Source organism: Octodon degus, unplaced genomic scaffold (genome assembly GCF_000260255.1).
Source record: "Octodon degus isolate 3935 unplaced genomic scaffold, OctDeg1.0 scaffold00214, whole genome shotgun sequence".
Lineage (NCBI taxonomy): Eukaryota > Metazoa > Chordata > Mammalia > Rodentia > Octodontidae > Octodon > Octodon degus.
Genome location: NW_004524790.1, coordinates 2,568,474 through 2,583,874, shown reverse-complemented (window position 1 = coordinate 2,583,874; position 15,401 = coordinate 2,568,474). Strand labels below are relative to the sequence as shown.

At 34.6% G+C, this 15,401-nt stretch overlaps 1 protein-coding gene across 1 annotated transcript in view; it reads left to right on the top strand.

The window, feature by feature from the left end:
- Window positions 1-15,401, top strand: part of LOC101579922 (vomeronasal type-2 receptor 116-like) — a 39,010-nt gene that overhangs the window by 10,141 nt on the left and 13,468 nt on the right. Inside the window, exons 2-5 of the mRNA XM_004644956.2 lie at window positions 2,183-2,352; window positions 7,659-7,947; window positions 8,317-9,123; window positions 9,834-10,061. Coding sequence (XP_004645013.2) covers window positions 2,183-2,352; window positions 7,659-7,947; window positions 8,317-9,123; window positions 9,834-10,061 — 1,494 coding nt within the window. The remainder of the gene's footprint in view (window positions 1-2,182; window positions 2,353-7,658; window positions 7,948-8,316; window positions 9,124-9,833; window positions 10,062-15,401) is intronic.

The window sequence follows — 15,401 nt, the reverse complement described above, 5'->3', positions numbered from 1 at the left end:
CAGGTCAACAATTTCTGACATTGCCAGTTAAGCGGAAGACCCAATACTATTATGGGCTACTGGACTCTTTTAGAATATTTTGCTGAGTTTACACACCTTTAATATTCAAATAACGGAACTTAACAAAAAAGGGTATACAGATTAATGTCCATTTTGTATCTGTGCATTCAAAATGGTTAGGATAGATATATAGTTGCATTCTCTTAACGAATAGAATGATTTGCTCTAATGGTGTTTGTAAATAGGAAATGGAGTCCGCATCTTGTACAGCAATTAACCACTAAGAAGATTGTATGCAGTGTGTTAATTGTTGAAACTGTCCTACCAATTTGATTTGAAACTGTCTCATTGCTATTTGTTTGTCAATAAACTTATGGCAAAAAATTTTTTCTTGCTATAAAAAATGAATAACTACTTGGAAGAGAACAATAGGCAATGATTTAATTATTGTAGCTTCCCTATTCATCTGTTTTGAAACTGCTTCATTGCTATTTTATCTTCTTTCTTATTAATATGAATTAAAAAGTCTTTTAAGTATAGAGCTATGTATCAGAAATAGAACAATTTTGTAGCAACCACAAGGACACTTGTTAAAATTCCAACATTGCAAAAACAATCTTGAATCAAAAATCAATCAGTCAGGTTTCTTAAAAATCTTTCTCTTCATATGCATTTATTAATTCAGTAAATATTTCTCACATGAAAATATGCAAATTTAATCAAACTCAACTTAATTATTTAAAGCATATTTTAGCCAATTATGCTTATCAAGACTTAATTTATACATTCTGTCAAGGAGGACAGAATATATCTGAAGGGGACTCTTTATTGAAAGTTTCAAACAAGATATACAGAACAACCAGAAATCCTCCTGGAATGTTTTCTGATACATATATGCAAATACATGCACATTCACAAATGGACAAATATCTTTAACCCCAAATCTAGATTTATTCTGCATTTTTCATTCATAAGATTATAATTTTAAATGCATTTAGATATAAATACCAGACTTATACAGAACTCTACATTTCCATGTCTATCTCCATATTTAGGAATCAACCCAATTGCTTTTCAGTTAGTTGAGGTTACACACTTTCATTTAATATTTGAAACGTCCTGTTCAATTAAATTAATAAATTCATGCTTAAATATGTTCAAAGGGCTACAAAACTTAATTGTTATTTAGAATGTAGCATTTTAAAAATTTGTCCTCCAACAGCCTGGAACTTGAAATATATTTGAGTGAAAATTTATAAAGTTACTCATTTGAAATTGTAGAAATGCAGATATATGTCAAGCATACAAATATTAAATAAGGAATATTAGTGTTGAGGAGATGGCTTAGTAGAATAAGAGCTTGCCTGGCAAGTGCTAGGGTCTGAGTTCGATACCAGGTTCTGTAAAAAATAGAAATAAAGAAAGAAAGATTATATTTAATACAAAAATCCTTCAGAAATTGATGAAAATGGATATTCTGCTTCTTCACCCCTCAGTTACTAGCTAACTTTTATTTGTACAACAAGCAATGGAGAGCATGGGTAGATATGGGTTCCATTGCCTGGAACTGGTACTCAGAGAACAATTAAATAGGCAAAGTCTGTGGCTGCAAATTTTGATTATCGACTTTTCAGGTGATAGCTAATAATTTTCCACTTAGAAAGCACAATGTCCAATATTTTTGGCTGACCTTGAGAATTTAAGGACTGTTTCAAAACATACCTAATATTAAACCCTCTAGTGCAATCTATTAGCAACAACTCTAATGGCATCCATGCCACTGGCTTATTGGAAAAGAACTGGATCATATCTGCCCAGGTGGAGGTGGCCTCTGGGATATTGCTAGCAGTGGACCTCGATTAAGTCATGCTGGCTTCAGGTGGAGAAATTGCCAATCAATCATAATTTATGTCTTCTGTTTTTCTACTGGACTCCAGACCACAGATGTAGATCCCAAGGCAAAACTGGTGGCAAACTTCCCCAGGGACATGGGGCAGGCACAGACAATGAGAGCGAAAGCAACAGAACATGCCCCTGAGTGAGAAGCAGTGTCATTCTGAAACACACAGCACACAAAATATTTATTTAAGTGACTCAAAACAAGGTTCCTCTTAACTCAACCTAAAGCTTTACATGTGCATTTAGGATGTTCCCTTTGATTTTTATCTTTCTTCTCCTGCAGCTTCTGGACTTATTGAGTACTTTGGATAATGAAGCCTGCCTTCACCAAAGGAGCACCAGTGTGCACAAGGATGGAGACGTGGTGATTGGGTGTTTCCTGTCTCTTTATTTCTATATATACTACACTGGTACCTTTGGTATAGAACCTCTAAAAGAATTTTATTACATGCCGTAAGTGTTTTTCTTCATTTAATTGTTTTCTTCTGAATGTTAGGAGGAATAATGGCTAGTGATCTTCACACAGGTGTATAAGTATTCTCTATTGTGCTATCCTGTCCTGCCAAACAGTTGTGGAAAACAGACCTCCCTATAAGGTATCACATCCCTCTTATTATACTTTTGAATATGGTACAGTATATTCTTTTTCTTTGTTTGTGTTCCTAGCTTCTTGTACTCACTTTTAAAACCTGAGAAAGACCTCTCTCTCCACCATATTCCATGGTTCATGTCTTTTCTCTGACATAGATGTCATTGCCTGGCAATAAATCATGGCATTCATTTCAGTTGAACTCCTTGGATTGAGTTGAAAGATAAATGGCTATTGTCAAATACTCCATAAGTTGATTAAAGTTTGGCTTATGCTTTTCTTTTTTTAAAAAGCTGAATAATATCTATTTATTTATTTATTTTTCAAAATTTTATTGATAAACAGCAATGAGACAGTTTCAAATCAAATCGGATGTACAGTTTCAACATATAACACACTGCATATATTCTTCTTAGTGGTCACTTGCTGTACAAGATGCGGACTTGTGATCCTATTTACAAACACCATTAAAACAAATCATTCTATTCATTAAGAGAATGCAACTATATATCTATCCTAACCACTTTGAATACACAGATACAAAATGGGCATTCATCTGTATGCCATATTTTTTCGAAGTTCCGTTATTGAATATTATAGGTGTGTAAACTCAGCAAAATATTCAAAATAGTCCAGTAGACCATAACAGCATTGGGTCTTCTGTTTAACTGGCAATGTGGCTTATGCTTTTCTAAATATGCACAAAACTCTGTACATTCTTACACACTGTCTTCAGCCATTTAATCACTTCTACGAGAAGGAACATCTTCCTGTAAATATATAGTTGCTATTTCAAATGAACTTAAGGCTGCTCCAGGACTCCTGGAGCTTCAAGGTGGCCACAGAAAAAGGGAAAAATCATTTGTGAATCTTAACCTTGCAATGCAATTCTTCTTTAGTTCAACGTGTATAACTTTTCTCTATTCAGAAGCTATCTTATCATGTGCGATGTAAAACATATAGATAAGTAATAATTCAGGATCAGAAAGCTCTAGCATATGACTTGTGATATTGTGAGAAAAAGAGATGTCATTTGTGCAGTCATTGCCTGAGTCTTATAGAAGAGAGCAGAAACTTACTGCTATCCTGTCCAGTTCCCAACTAGTATTTTACTTACCTGTCTGGAAGAGACAGATATTTGTTGCTTCTGGTAACTGGACAAATCTTGGAAGCTTCACACACCCTGCTTCTGCTCATGCACTAAGTTGGCCTGCTGCCCCTCCAGTATCAAATGGTATTTAATGGGGCTCAAAAAAGTCCCAAAGTTTTGGGACTTTGAAATTCCATCCGTAGAGATGATACTCTTCCAAGGCCTCTACCAATCAGAACTCCAAAAACCACATAAAAGGATACTCAGCACTGGAATTGAAACTACAGATGTAGAAGCTCTTCAGACCTGGTGATGTAACTTTATCTGCCCTTTCTCTTTCTTCCATGTCTGTGTGTGCTACATACTCATAGTTTATTAAACTTTTATTTCTTTTACTTTGGTGGTAGATGCTTTCATGATTTATGAAACTAGGCCAGTGAGTTCCGCAGCTGTGACTGGTCCCTTTAAATCTGCACTCTATTTAGGAGCAGAAACTGCAGATCAAGTAACCTAGGCCTTTTTTTTCAGCAGATGATGTCTGTCATATTCATAGTCCTTATAATGTACAGGGGTTTACTTTTATTTGAAGACATAATTCTTATGCTTACATAGGTTTTGAGACAGAGATTACTGTTCTGACTATACTGCCAGCAAAGTTCTGGGCTCAAAAGTTTATTATGCTTCAGACTATTGAACAGATGACCTTGCCAGCATTTGTCATTGTACCCTAAATGTGTGTTTTTCTTATATCATTTATCTAAAATTTTTGGTTTTGGGGGCAAGCCAGCTAGCACAGTGGTCTAAAGCACCTGCTTAGGCAAGCTTAGGCAAAAGCGCAGGGACCATGGTTTGATCCCCGGCACCACATGCCACACTATCGCAAACCCCAGGGTGGGCTGAGCTGGCCACAAATAAAATAGAATAAAATAAAATAAAATGTGTGTTTTTAAATATGTTCTCACAGGGCTGGGTAGACAGCTCAGTAGAATAAGTGCTTGTCTGGCAAGCTCAAGGTCCTGAGTTCAATCCCCAGTACCACAATAAATAAATAAACAACCAAATTAATTAATAAATAAATAAGTGCTTACTATATAGAGCTGTAATTCTGACAATGACTACTTAGTGTTTTTTTCTGGGTGACAGACGAGAACGTTTTTGAGGGACTCAGAACTGTGCTCAAAATCTCCTTATCCTTGGGAGAGGATTAATAACTCGTGACACATATTGAAGATTGTAAGAAGGATTGTATTTTTGGGGGGACATAGCCCACAGGATAGAATGCACTGAAAGGTGGTTTTTTTGGTGGGTGGGCAGATTCTTATTAATGAATGGGCTAGTGTGCATTTCATGCTAACTAGCAGCATGTAGAGGGACAGTGAGGGAGTCTAGCTACTGCTTCATAGAATAATAACTAAAGAGATCCCAGGACAATCTGCCATCATCTGAGTACAGTGGAGAGTGAGAAGCTGTATCAGGTACAAGGCATTATCAGAATACAATAATAGTTCAAGGAGGTAGGATTTACTTATGTTCCTAGGATGACAGGATGAGCTACCAACTCTTCTATTGTGCTCTGCTGTCCTGACTTGTGCTCAGAGAATCAAGTGCTTTTGTGGCCCATAAACTGTGAGCTCTATCTGTGGCTGAAAGGAACACACTTGCAATTATGAGGTGTTATTTTTTCCAGGCTGATGTATTCATCAGGAGCAAGAATGTAGGGCCTCAGAAGGGAATTTGGATTCTTGCTAAAATGAGAAGGAAAAATGAAGGAACTTCTATTCAGATATTCAAATGCAGTGCCAATAATATACTTTTGTGCTGTTTATTAATTTAGATTCTAAACAAGTATTTAGTATCTCTGAAATTTTTTCCCATACATGTGTGCATTCACTTAACTTTATTCAGAGAAAAGGCAACTAATAGATGCATTAGTGTGACACACTACAAAAAAGTAACATCTGTGTGTATCTATCAATCATCCATCTATTTATCTTTCTATCTATTAACTTTAGTTTTAAAATAGTTTACACTGTGAATAACCTAATTTAATATTCAATGAATTTCAATTAAATATGTTTAAAAGATAGATGATAATCAGAGAGATCAAGATAGATACATGGAGACAGATATATAGAGAGATATATAGACATGTAGATAGATGATAGATAGATAGATAGATACATAGATAGATAGATAGATAGATAGATAGATAGATAGATGATAGACAGATACACACAGATGTTATTTTTTTGTAGTATGTCACACTAATGCATCTATTACTTGCCTTTGCTCTAAATAACGGACTTCTTTCAGGTTCTCAGTTTCACTGCTTCCACAGATTTTGCAAATTTCAGAGCACTTGTATAGTTTTGTATCTGATATAAAACTTCTCTCTTCCTTCAATGTTTATTAGTGGTGCCAAACTTGATTAAAATTTTAAAAATTAACCTTTACAAAATATTTTAGTGCTTTTGTCTCTTTACTAGAATTTTAGAGTTTTAAAATGTCTTATTGTTTGTTTTGTTAAAGCTGATGCTATACTATATGTTGTTCTCAAAGGAATTTCACTTACCAATTTTATATTAGAAATATTTCTTTTCATTTACTTAGGCTTTGTTTGGCACAGTCCCCGAATTTCATTTTACTTTTAGGTGAGAGCTCTTATTCCTAATGGGATATTCATGCTTACTAGTTGGTCCAAATCTTTCACTCACTCCTAACTTGCTGAATGGTTACCGTGGCTCAGAAACTCCAGAGCAATACTAATTAACTCTGATGCTAACAAAGAAGTCTTCCATTGACAATTTTGTCAATGAAAATTCTCTTCATATACAGTTTCTGTAAGAAACTTCGTGCCACAACACTCAAAGCAGATTGCACTTTGTCGATAGTAAATTCAGGTTACCTTACAGAAATTGCTACATAGGAAAAGGAGGCGAAATTCTCTGGACCATGAATCCTGGGACTGAGCATGGACTTGTATTTCTGAACCTCACTCAGCTGCATTGTGACTCACTGCTTTATTCTTCAACAAACTCTTTATATTAATTTTACTGAGAAACAAATAGCAATGAGACAGTTTCAAAAGCGATTAGTAAGACAGTTTCAATAAATAATACATTGCATATGGTTGTCTTTGTAGTGGTTATACATAGTACAAGACGAAGGCATGTTATCCTGCCCAAATACTATTAGTACTAATACTTGATCTCATTGAATTAAGAGAAAGTAGCTGTATATCTATCCTATTTTGTATATTCAGATGCAAAATGATCCTTCATTTGTATCCCCTTTAATGTTTAGTTTTGTCAGAAATGGGTATTCCACTGCCATGTAAATAGTGTAAGTGTGTAAACTCAGCAAAATAATCTTTAAGGAGACTCTATGCTTGGACTTAGAATTTCAATTTTTCTTTAATTTTATCTTTTTTTATCAAAGCAATTATGTATTTTCTTAGATGCAATATTATGCACTGCCATAATTTATATTACCTAATAACTAAATTAAGTTAAATTAAGTAGATTGATGCATCAAACAACCTATTATTTCTTCACATTCACGAATGTGGATAGAAATTTTGTGTGAAGGAAATTTAATAATAACATTAAGGAAACGTCTTTTTCCTAAAATAAAGAATTTAAATATAAATGGATGCATGTTAATATTGATACTATATATACATCAATACATATACTATTTGATTCTTCCAAACAGGATATTTTAAAATATTACATTTCATAAACATCTATGTAATATACTTCTGTACTTAAAATTTATTCTCTACATATATACCAAGATCATATTAACTGTATAATAAATGACGCAAAAGATGAAGCAACTACTCCGAGAATTCTCTAAGACCACTATCTCCTCCATTAGAAATGCACTCCACTGATTCATCTAAATCTAATTACATTTTAAAAATTCAGTTCCCTAACACCATCATATTCATACTTCGGTTTGAATTATATAGTATGTGGAAAGAACATAGGCATTCAGTCCTTAATTGGTGCTAGCTTAGATTGGAATATGACCATTGATTGGGCCCTTCCCCTAAACATTTCTGTGTTCCCTGTGCAGGCTCGCACCCAACAACTACCAGAACTACCTGGCCTTCATTTTTGCCATAGAAGAGATCAACAGGAATCCTCATCTTTTACCTAACATTTCTCTGGGATATGAGTTCCACAGTTTCCTTTACAGTCATTGGAGGATTCTGGAGAATTCATTCATTTTGCTCACAGGTCAACATAAGACCCCTAATTACATGTGTGGGACAGAAAGCAAGTGTGCAGCAGTACTGACAGAATTGTCATGGGGAACCTCAGCTCAGGTTGGACCACTGATGGAACTCTACAAATTTCCACAGGTGAGGGTGAAAATGCAAGAAGTACAATATTGCTGTTTCAACTTCCCGCAGTATAAAGAGTTAAAAAGGGGGCAGGGATGAGCATTTCTCCCAGTGTGTAATGTACCAGAGTCAGCACACAGACACTTAGTGGATTACACAGGATTTCTTCTCTTCAATTTTTCTATCAAAAATGAAGATACAAACTATATATCCAACATGACTGAAAATATTCACTCATTGTTTAAAAATCCCTTGATGCATGAGGTGTTTATAAGGAGGAAAGAATATGTGTCTAACTGTATAACTCATGGAAATTCTTCAGTTACATATCTCAGGATTTCAATATTGATCAATACTTCAGTGATTAACATTTTTTTTCTGTTTAAGGTTACCTTTGGCTCATTTGACCCTACACTGACTGACAGTGGCCAGTATCGTTCTCTCCATCAGGTGGCCCCAAAGGACACTTACTTGGCCCTTGCCATGGTGTCCTTGATGCTTCATTTCCACTGGACTTGGGTGGGTCTTCTTATTACAGAAGGCCATAAGGGTCTTCAGTTTCTCTCAGATATAAGAGCTGAGATGGACAAAAACAGAGTCTGTGTAGCCTTTGTGAAAATGTTGTCAACTGCGGCTGTGTCATATATGTCAGCCATGAAGAAACATGATATCCTGACCGCGGATACAATATCTGCCAATGTGGTGGTCATTTACTATGATACTGATAGTGCAAATGACGTAAACTACAACATTGCACAAAACTTAGTGACATGGAAAATCTGGGTTTCAAACTCACGATGGCATGCTGATCTGACTGGAAGAGATTTTATACTGGACCCATTCCATGGGATTTTGGTTTTTGCACACCACCATGAAGAGATTTCAGGGTTCAAATCTTTTGTCCAGGCAGCTACCCCTTTCAAATACCCAGAAGACACTTACCTCTTTATGTACTGGTCCAAGAATTTTGATTGCTCATTCTCTGAGTCTGACTGTGCTTTGATCAACTGTATTCCTAATGCTTCTCTGGCTTGGTTGCCTCCGAATCGTTTTGACACAGTTATGAGTGATAGGAGTTACAATATGTACAATGCTGTGTATGCTGTAGCCCATGCTCTCCATGAGATGGTTTTTGAAGGAGTGATAACACATCCAAGGAGACATGCAAAAATAATGATGTTTTCCCCCTGGCAGGTAATGTCTTCCCTTGCATGGCAGGCAGTTTTATCTCGGTATCTCTCTCAAGTTTTCCCATGAATTTCACCCAAGCATGGCAGCGTCATTTGTACAAAATCTGAAGCAATGTGTATCATAGGCAATATTAAGGAGGAAATTTTTTAACTATGTTGAGATGATCTTCAATGAAGGAGCCCGTGGCCAGGAAGAGGAAAGAGAACGCCTGCTTGTTGCTTCTGCAAATTGGATATCAATTCCTTAGCCATGTAAAGGTGTTTTATAATTTTCTTAAAAGATAACCAGACAACCTGTACTTACTTATAACAGTAAATTGAGTTAAACTTGACATTGCAAATAATTAAATTTTGTTCAATTCTTCAGAATCTTCGGATACTGATAAACTCGCTTTATGGTAAATAGTGTTGGAATAGGCAGAACAAAATGAATGTTGTGTGTTTTAACTGATTCTGCAGCTGATGTTTTGCCCTAACCCAACTGTTTATCTCACTTAAATGGGCTTGCAAAGAATATGTTTTTGCTGAAACTGATCTTTCTGGAACATGGTGATAATGTAGTCCGCAGTCATTCATGTTTTACAGTTTAATAGATCTCAGTGTTAAAGTTGTTTCAAATGTATAGAAACAAATACTCTTAGAAACTTTCTTCCACCGGTATTTTCTGTCTTTCTCTTGGAGCTCGGTACACCTAAAACGATGTGTTTCTTTCAGCTGCATCGCTTTCTGAAGAATGTCCAATTTAGCAACCGTGCTGGGGACAAAGTGAACATAGATGACAGAAGAAAATTGGACTCACAGTATAATATTCTCAATTTTTGGAATTTTCCAGAAGGCCTTAGACTTATGGCCAAACTAGGCACATTTTCTTCTCATACTTCACATGGTCAGAAAATGGCTTTATCTGAGGATATCATAGAATGGGCCACAGGAGTTACCAAGGTATGTTACCCAATCATGTTACAAAGGAGTTACCAAGGTATGTTACCCAATCATGTTACCAAGGAGTTACCCAATCATGCTACACTTAATCAAAAGAAACTGAATATCTTCGTAGGTTTTCCCCAAAAAATTTTACTCATGCAATAATCATGTGTAGAAATTGAAGAAGTGAACATTAATATTCATTGTTTTTTATTTTAAAGAGATAAAAACTACACACAATACACTAAGGGAATATAAATGATTAATATAATTAATGATGTTATCAAAGTAGTATCTCATTACTTGATATATGCATGAAAAATTGATCACATAATATAAGCATAAACCATTCATTTAGATGATCTAATAAAAATGAGTAATACAATAACCTTAATTATGTTTTATATAAACACAAGATATACTTAGATGTTTCTTTATATAGATCTGTATCCTTACATGTATATCATTAAATATACATGTATACATATTCCCTTTAATGGTATTCTACATCTCTTCTGTTTCCAAATGCATTATCCAAATGTTTTCTAGCATCAGAGAGGTATGATAATGCTATTATTATAGGGATTGCATTCAATCTCTATAACAGTTTTGAGATTATAACCATTTTCATGATGTTGGTTCTTCATAATCATGAATAGGGGATATATTTTTATTTTCTTATATCATTTTCAAGATACTTTCATAGAGTACTGTGATTTGCAATGTATATATATTTTACTGTTTTGTTAGTTTCATACCTCTCTATTTCAATTTTTAGCATGCTACTGTGAATGGTGTAGTTTCCATACTTGGTCTCTCACTGAATTTGATATTCACATACAGCAATGCTATTGATTTCTGAATTTTTGACGTTAGATCCAACTATGCTATTGAATTCGGTTGTTAAATGTATAAGTCTTTGTGTGGAGTTTTTGGGGTACTCTGTGGAGAGTATCACAAGACCTTGACTAATGATAATTTACTTTCTATCTTTCCTATATTTATTCCTTTCGTTTCCTCCTCTTTTCTGATTGTTATTGCAGTGTTTCCAAACCAACTATGGAATAGGAGTGGTGACAATGGACATCCTTATCTTTTTACTAATTTTAGAGTTTTCATTATGTATCATTTTAGGACAATATTGGCTCTTGGTAGTCATAAATGGCTTTTATTTGGCTCAGGTATAGACCATGAATCCCAATTTTCTCTAGGGTTTTTTAGCATTAACATGTGTTGAACTATATTAAAGGCTTTATCTCCATCAATTGAGAAGAGTGTGTTTTTATACTGGAACTGTTAATATGGTGTATGTACTATATTCATTGATTTACACATGCTGAACCATCTTTGCATTCTTGGGATGAATCTCACTTGGTGATAGCATATAATCTTCTTAACAATTTGCTGTATTCTCTTTGCTACTATTTTATTGAGGATTTTTGCATCTATGTTCATTATGAAAATTGGCCTGTAGTTCCTCTTTCTGGTTGAGTCTTTTTCTAGTTCTTTTAGCAAGGTAATATTTGTCTCCAAAACTGAGTTAGGAAAATTTTTATATCATTTACGTTAAAGAGTTGGAGGAATATTCACCTTAGATGATCTCTTAATTTTTTGTAGAATTCAGTAATGAATCCATCAGGACTTGGGGCTTTCTTTGCTGCTATGTTTTTAATTATTGTTTATACAATTAAGTAATAATTGATTATTCCAAAAAATTATATCTTCCTGACTAATCTTTGGTAATTCATTTAGGAATCTATTCTTTGCCTCTCTGTTTTCCATTCTATTCCAGGAACGATTTTCAAAGTAGGTATTGATGATCTCTGTTTCCACAGTGATGTCACTCTTTTTATTGTTCATTGCCTGAATTTCAGTTTTCTTTTCTATTTGTTCACCATGCTGACTAGGACTGAACCAATTTCATTCATTCTTTCAAAACATGAATTCATTAATTCATCGCATTGTTTTCTTTGTCACTATTGTATTAATTTTACTATGATTTTCATAATTCCCTCTGTCCTTCAATGGACTTTTGACTTATCTTGTTCTTCCTTGTCTAGAAGCTTAAATGAGATTCTTAATTTTTAATTGTTCTGTTTTACTGATGTGAGAATTCACTATTATAAATTTGCCTCTGAGAAATGCTTTCATGGTGCTTCACAAAATTCTACTCTGCTGTATTTGCATTTTTTTGATTCTATATACAGTTTTATTTCTTCTTTAATTTCATCTGTGATCTCTTGGTTTTTCTGGTGAGTGTTAATTAATTTCTATCGGTTTATGAAGTTTTGTGATTTCTTTTGTCAATTTTGAATTTCCTTGCACTATGGTCAGTTAACATGCATTGGATAATGTCAATTCTTTATATTTATTTAATATTCTACGATTTAGTGCATATGGTCTGTTTTATAGCATGTCCCATGTGCATCTAATAAAAATATGTAATCCGATATTCTTCATTTGAATGCTCCATAAGAGCACACAATATGTTTGTTCACAGATTTGGTTTAGTTCTGCTGTTCTTTTGCTAATATTTCTCTGTAGTTGATCACTTTGTGTCAGTGAGATACTAAATGTGTTGTTGCTTTTTGATTTTTCCTGTCTAATAATATTTGTCTTATATATTTGTGTGCTCCTGTATTTGCTGCACACATATTTATGATGGTCATCCCCTCCTCTTAGACATCTCCATTAACAAGTAAGTAGTGCTTTTTAAGCATTCTTGGGTTGAAGTCCATATTATCTAAAACAGAATAGCTATCCCTGCCCTTTTCTGCAATTCTGTTCCATACAGTAATTTTACTACACCTTGTCTTTCTATCTGTGAGATTCTTTTTGTTTTAAATATGTTACACTTACACACAATAGTTTTGGAGCTTATCTTTTGATCCATTCTCCCAATCCACCTTTTCTAGTGGGAGAGTATGAGCCATTTATATGAATGGTTATAATAGATATGTATTGGCATCTCCTTTTCATATTATTTTTCTTCTGTTGGTTCTCTGCATTTTCACTTTACTTTTTCTATTGCCCTGCCTGATATATTCTTTCTTCTGTTCTTGAAACATACTCATCTGAATCTCTTTCTACAATACTTTCAGTACTCCTTATAGTGTTGAATCAGTAGTCATGAATTCCTTCAGGTGTTCTTTGTCATAGAAGTTTCTTACTTCTCTGTTTATTCTGAAAGACAGTTTGGAAGGATACATCAATCTGGTTTGAAAGTTGCTTTCTTAAGGAACATGTTATTCCTCCCTTCAAAATCTTCTTGACCTGAGTACTTGTATTGAGAATTTGTCCATGATCTTAAGGGGTTTTCATTTAAGTTGATTCATTTCTTTTCTCCAAAAGATGTCTTTTTGTTTTTAATTTATGGCATCTTATTTATTACATTTGTGGGTGCAGATGTTTTTGGTTATGGTTAATAAGAGTTATCTATGCTTCACTTATGTTTTTATCAGATTTTTTTCCCATGCTTTGGACATTTTCTTCTATTTCTGTCATAACTTTTCACTTCAATTTTTTCATTGCTACCTATCCATCTTATATGGTTTTCTTTGAATTATATTGAAGTTATTGAATTATTTCCTTCTCTCTGTTAATTTTAAGGAATCTTTATTTTTATAATAATTAGCCAAATTCTTGTCTTCCAGATGTGAAACTTTATCTTGTTTGCCAGGTTTTAATGGAGTTTTTAATATCCTAGATATCTCTTTAAACTTATTTTATGTATTCTATGTCTTCCTATAGGGTTCATTCCCATTTTCCTCTATTTTTTGTCTATGTCTTCTCTACATATGATGACCAATGCCTTCATTATGGATGTCATATCCGTTTTTAGCATGCAAGACTAGAGTGGACGTTGTAGCACACACCTGGAATCTCAGCTCTTGGCAGGCTATAAATAGGTGGATCATTATGAGTCTGATCTAGTAATAAGACCCTGAAAACACTGTAGACCCCTCCCTAAAACACAAAAAATAAAAAATAAACATGCAAGACTATTTCAGAGCTGATTTCCTCTATATGCACAGAGATTTAGGGGTTTTTTCCTCTCTACAGATGCCATTATCTCTAAAATCTATGGAATTTAGAGATACAAAATGAGATTACATTTTGATTGTTCACCTTGTCATTTATGTTTCAAGAGATTTTTATTTTGTTTTGTGTAATGATCATTGTGGAATTTTACATTAGGTGACCATATATCTAGTAGCAAGATCTCTCTAGAAAAAGGGTTCTTCAGGGATGTGTTCTGTGTGGAGAAATTTCTTTGTTTGTGTCTATCCTAGCTTTCCCATTGGTTACACATGTGATATTAGCATTGGTTTTGCTTCATTCTCAGTTCTCTGTTACCGGGCTGTGTGAGGATATTATCCCAGAACATCCCAGAATCATTCCAGAAGGGAGAACAACTCATTACAACAGACAGGATGTCTTAGCTAAAGTAGTACACTTAGCCTTCACAACATCAAGCACAATTAAGAAACTGACAAAGTGAAAACTATTGATTTGTATTTAGTTCATAAGAGAAAATTGTATAGCAATGAAACAGTGCTAGCTAAACTTGGAGTGCATATGCCAGCTGTTTTTCCCCTTGGTAGAGTGTTTTGCTTTTCTCTGTATGAGTGTGGGACTGGGAAATTTAGGAAAGATAGTGTACAAAACAAAAATAAGTGGAAGGGCTGGCGAGATAGCTCAGCACACTAAGTGCCTGTTTAGCCAAGCTCAGTGACCAAGGTTTAATCCGTTGTAACACTTGCTGCACAGGTCTGACCTCCGGGCAGACATACTCTGGTATGTTGAAGCATGCCTATAATCCAAGCACTTCGAAGGCTGAAAATAGTAGGATCACTAAGAGTGCAAGCTACATAGTGAGACACTGTATGACACATACATTACTGAATAGGTAAATGGAAATGAAAAACAAGCAAGGATAGATGACAAAGGATGGTCACATAATGTTTGGGAAAGTACAAAATGGGTAGCAAAGAAAGAATGAACGAGTACTCAAGGATTATTTGAAGTCAGTTCTATGTTTAGGGGATGGGATTAATATTTTGTGGCTGGAGGTTTTCTTAGCCAATTAAGAAACTGAGAAGAGAAGAGAAGAGAAGAGAAGAGAAGAGAAGAGAAGAGAAGAGAAGAGAAAGAAGAGAAGAGAAGAGAAGAGAAGAGAAGAGAAAGAGGAAGAGAAGAAAAAAAGAAGAGTAGGAGGAAAAGGAGAAGGAGAAGGAGAGGGAGAAAGAGAAGGAGAAGGAGAAGGAGGAGAGGAAGAAGAAGGAAGAAGAAGAAGAAGAAGAAGAAGAAGAAGAAGAAGAAGAAGAAGAAGAAGAAGAAGAAGAAGAAGAAGAAGAA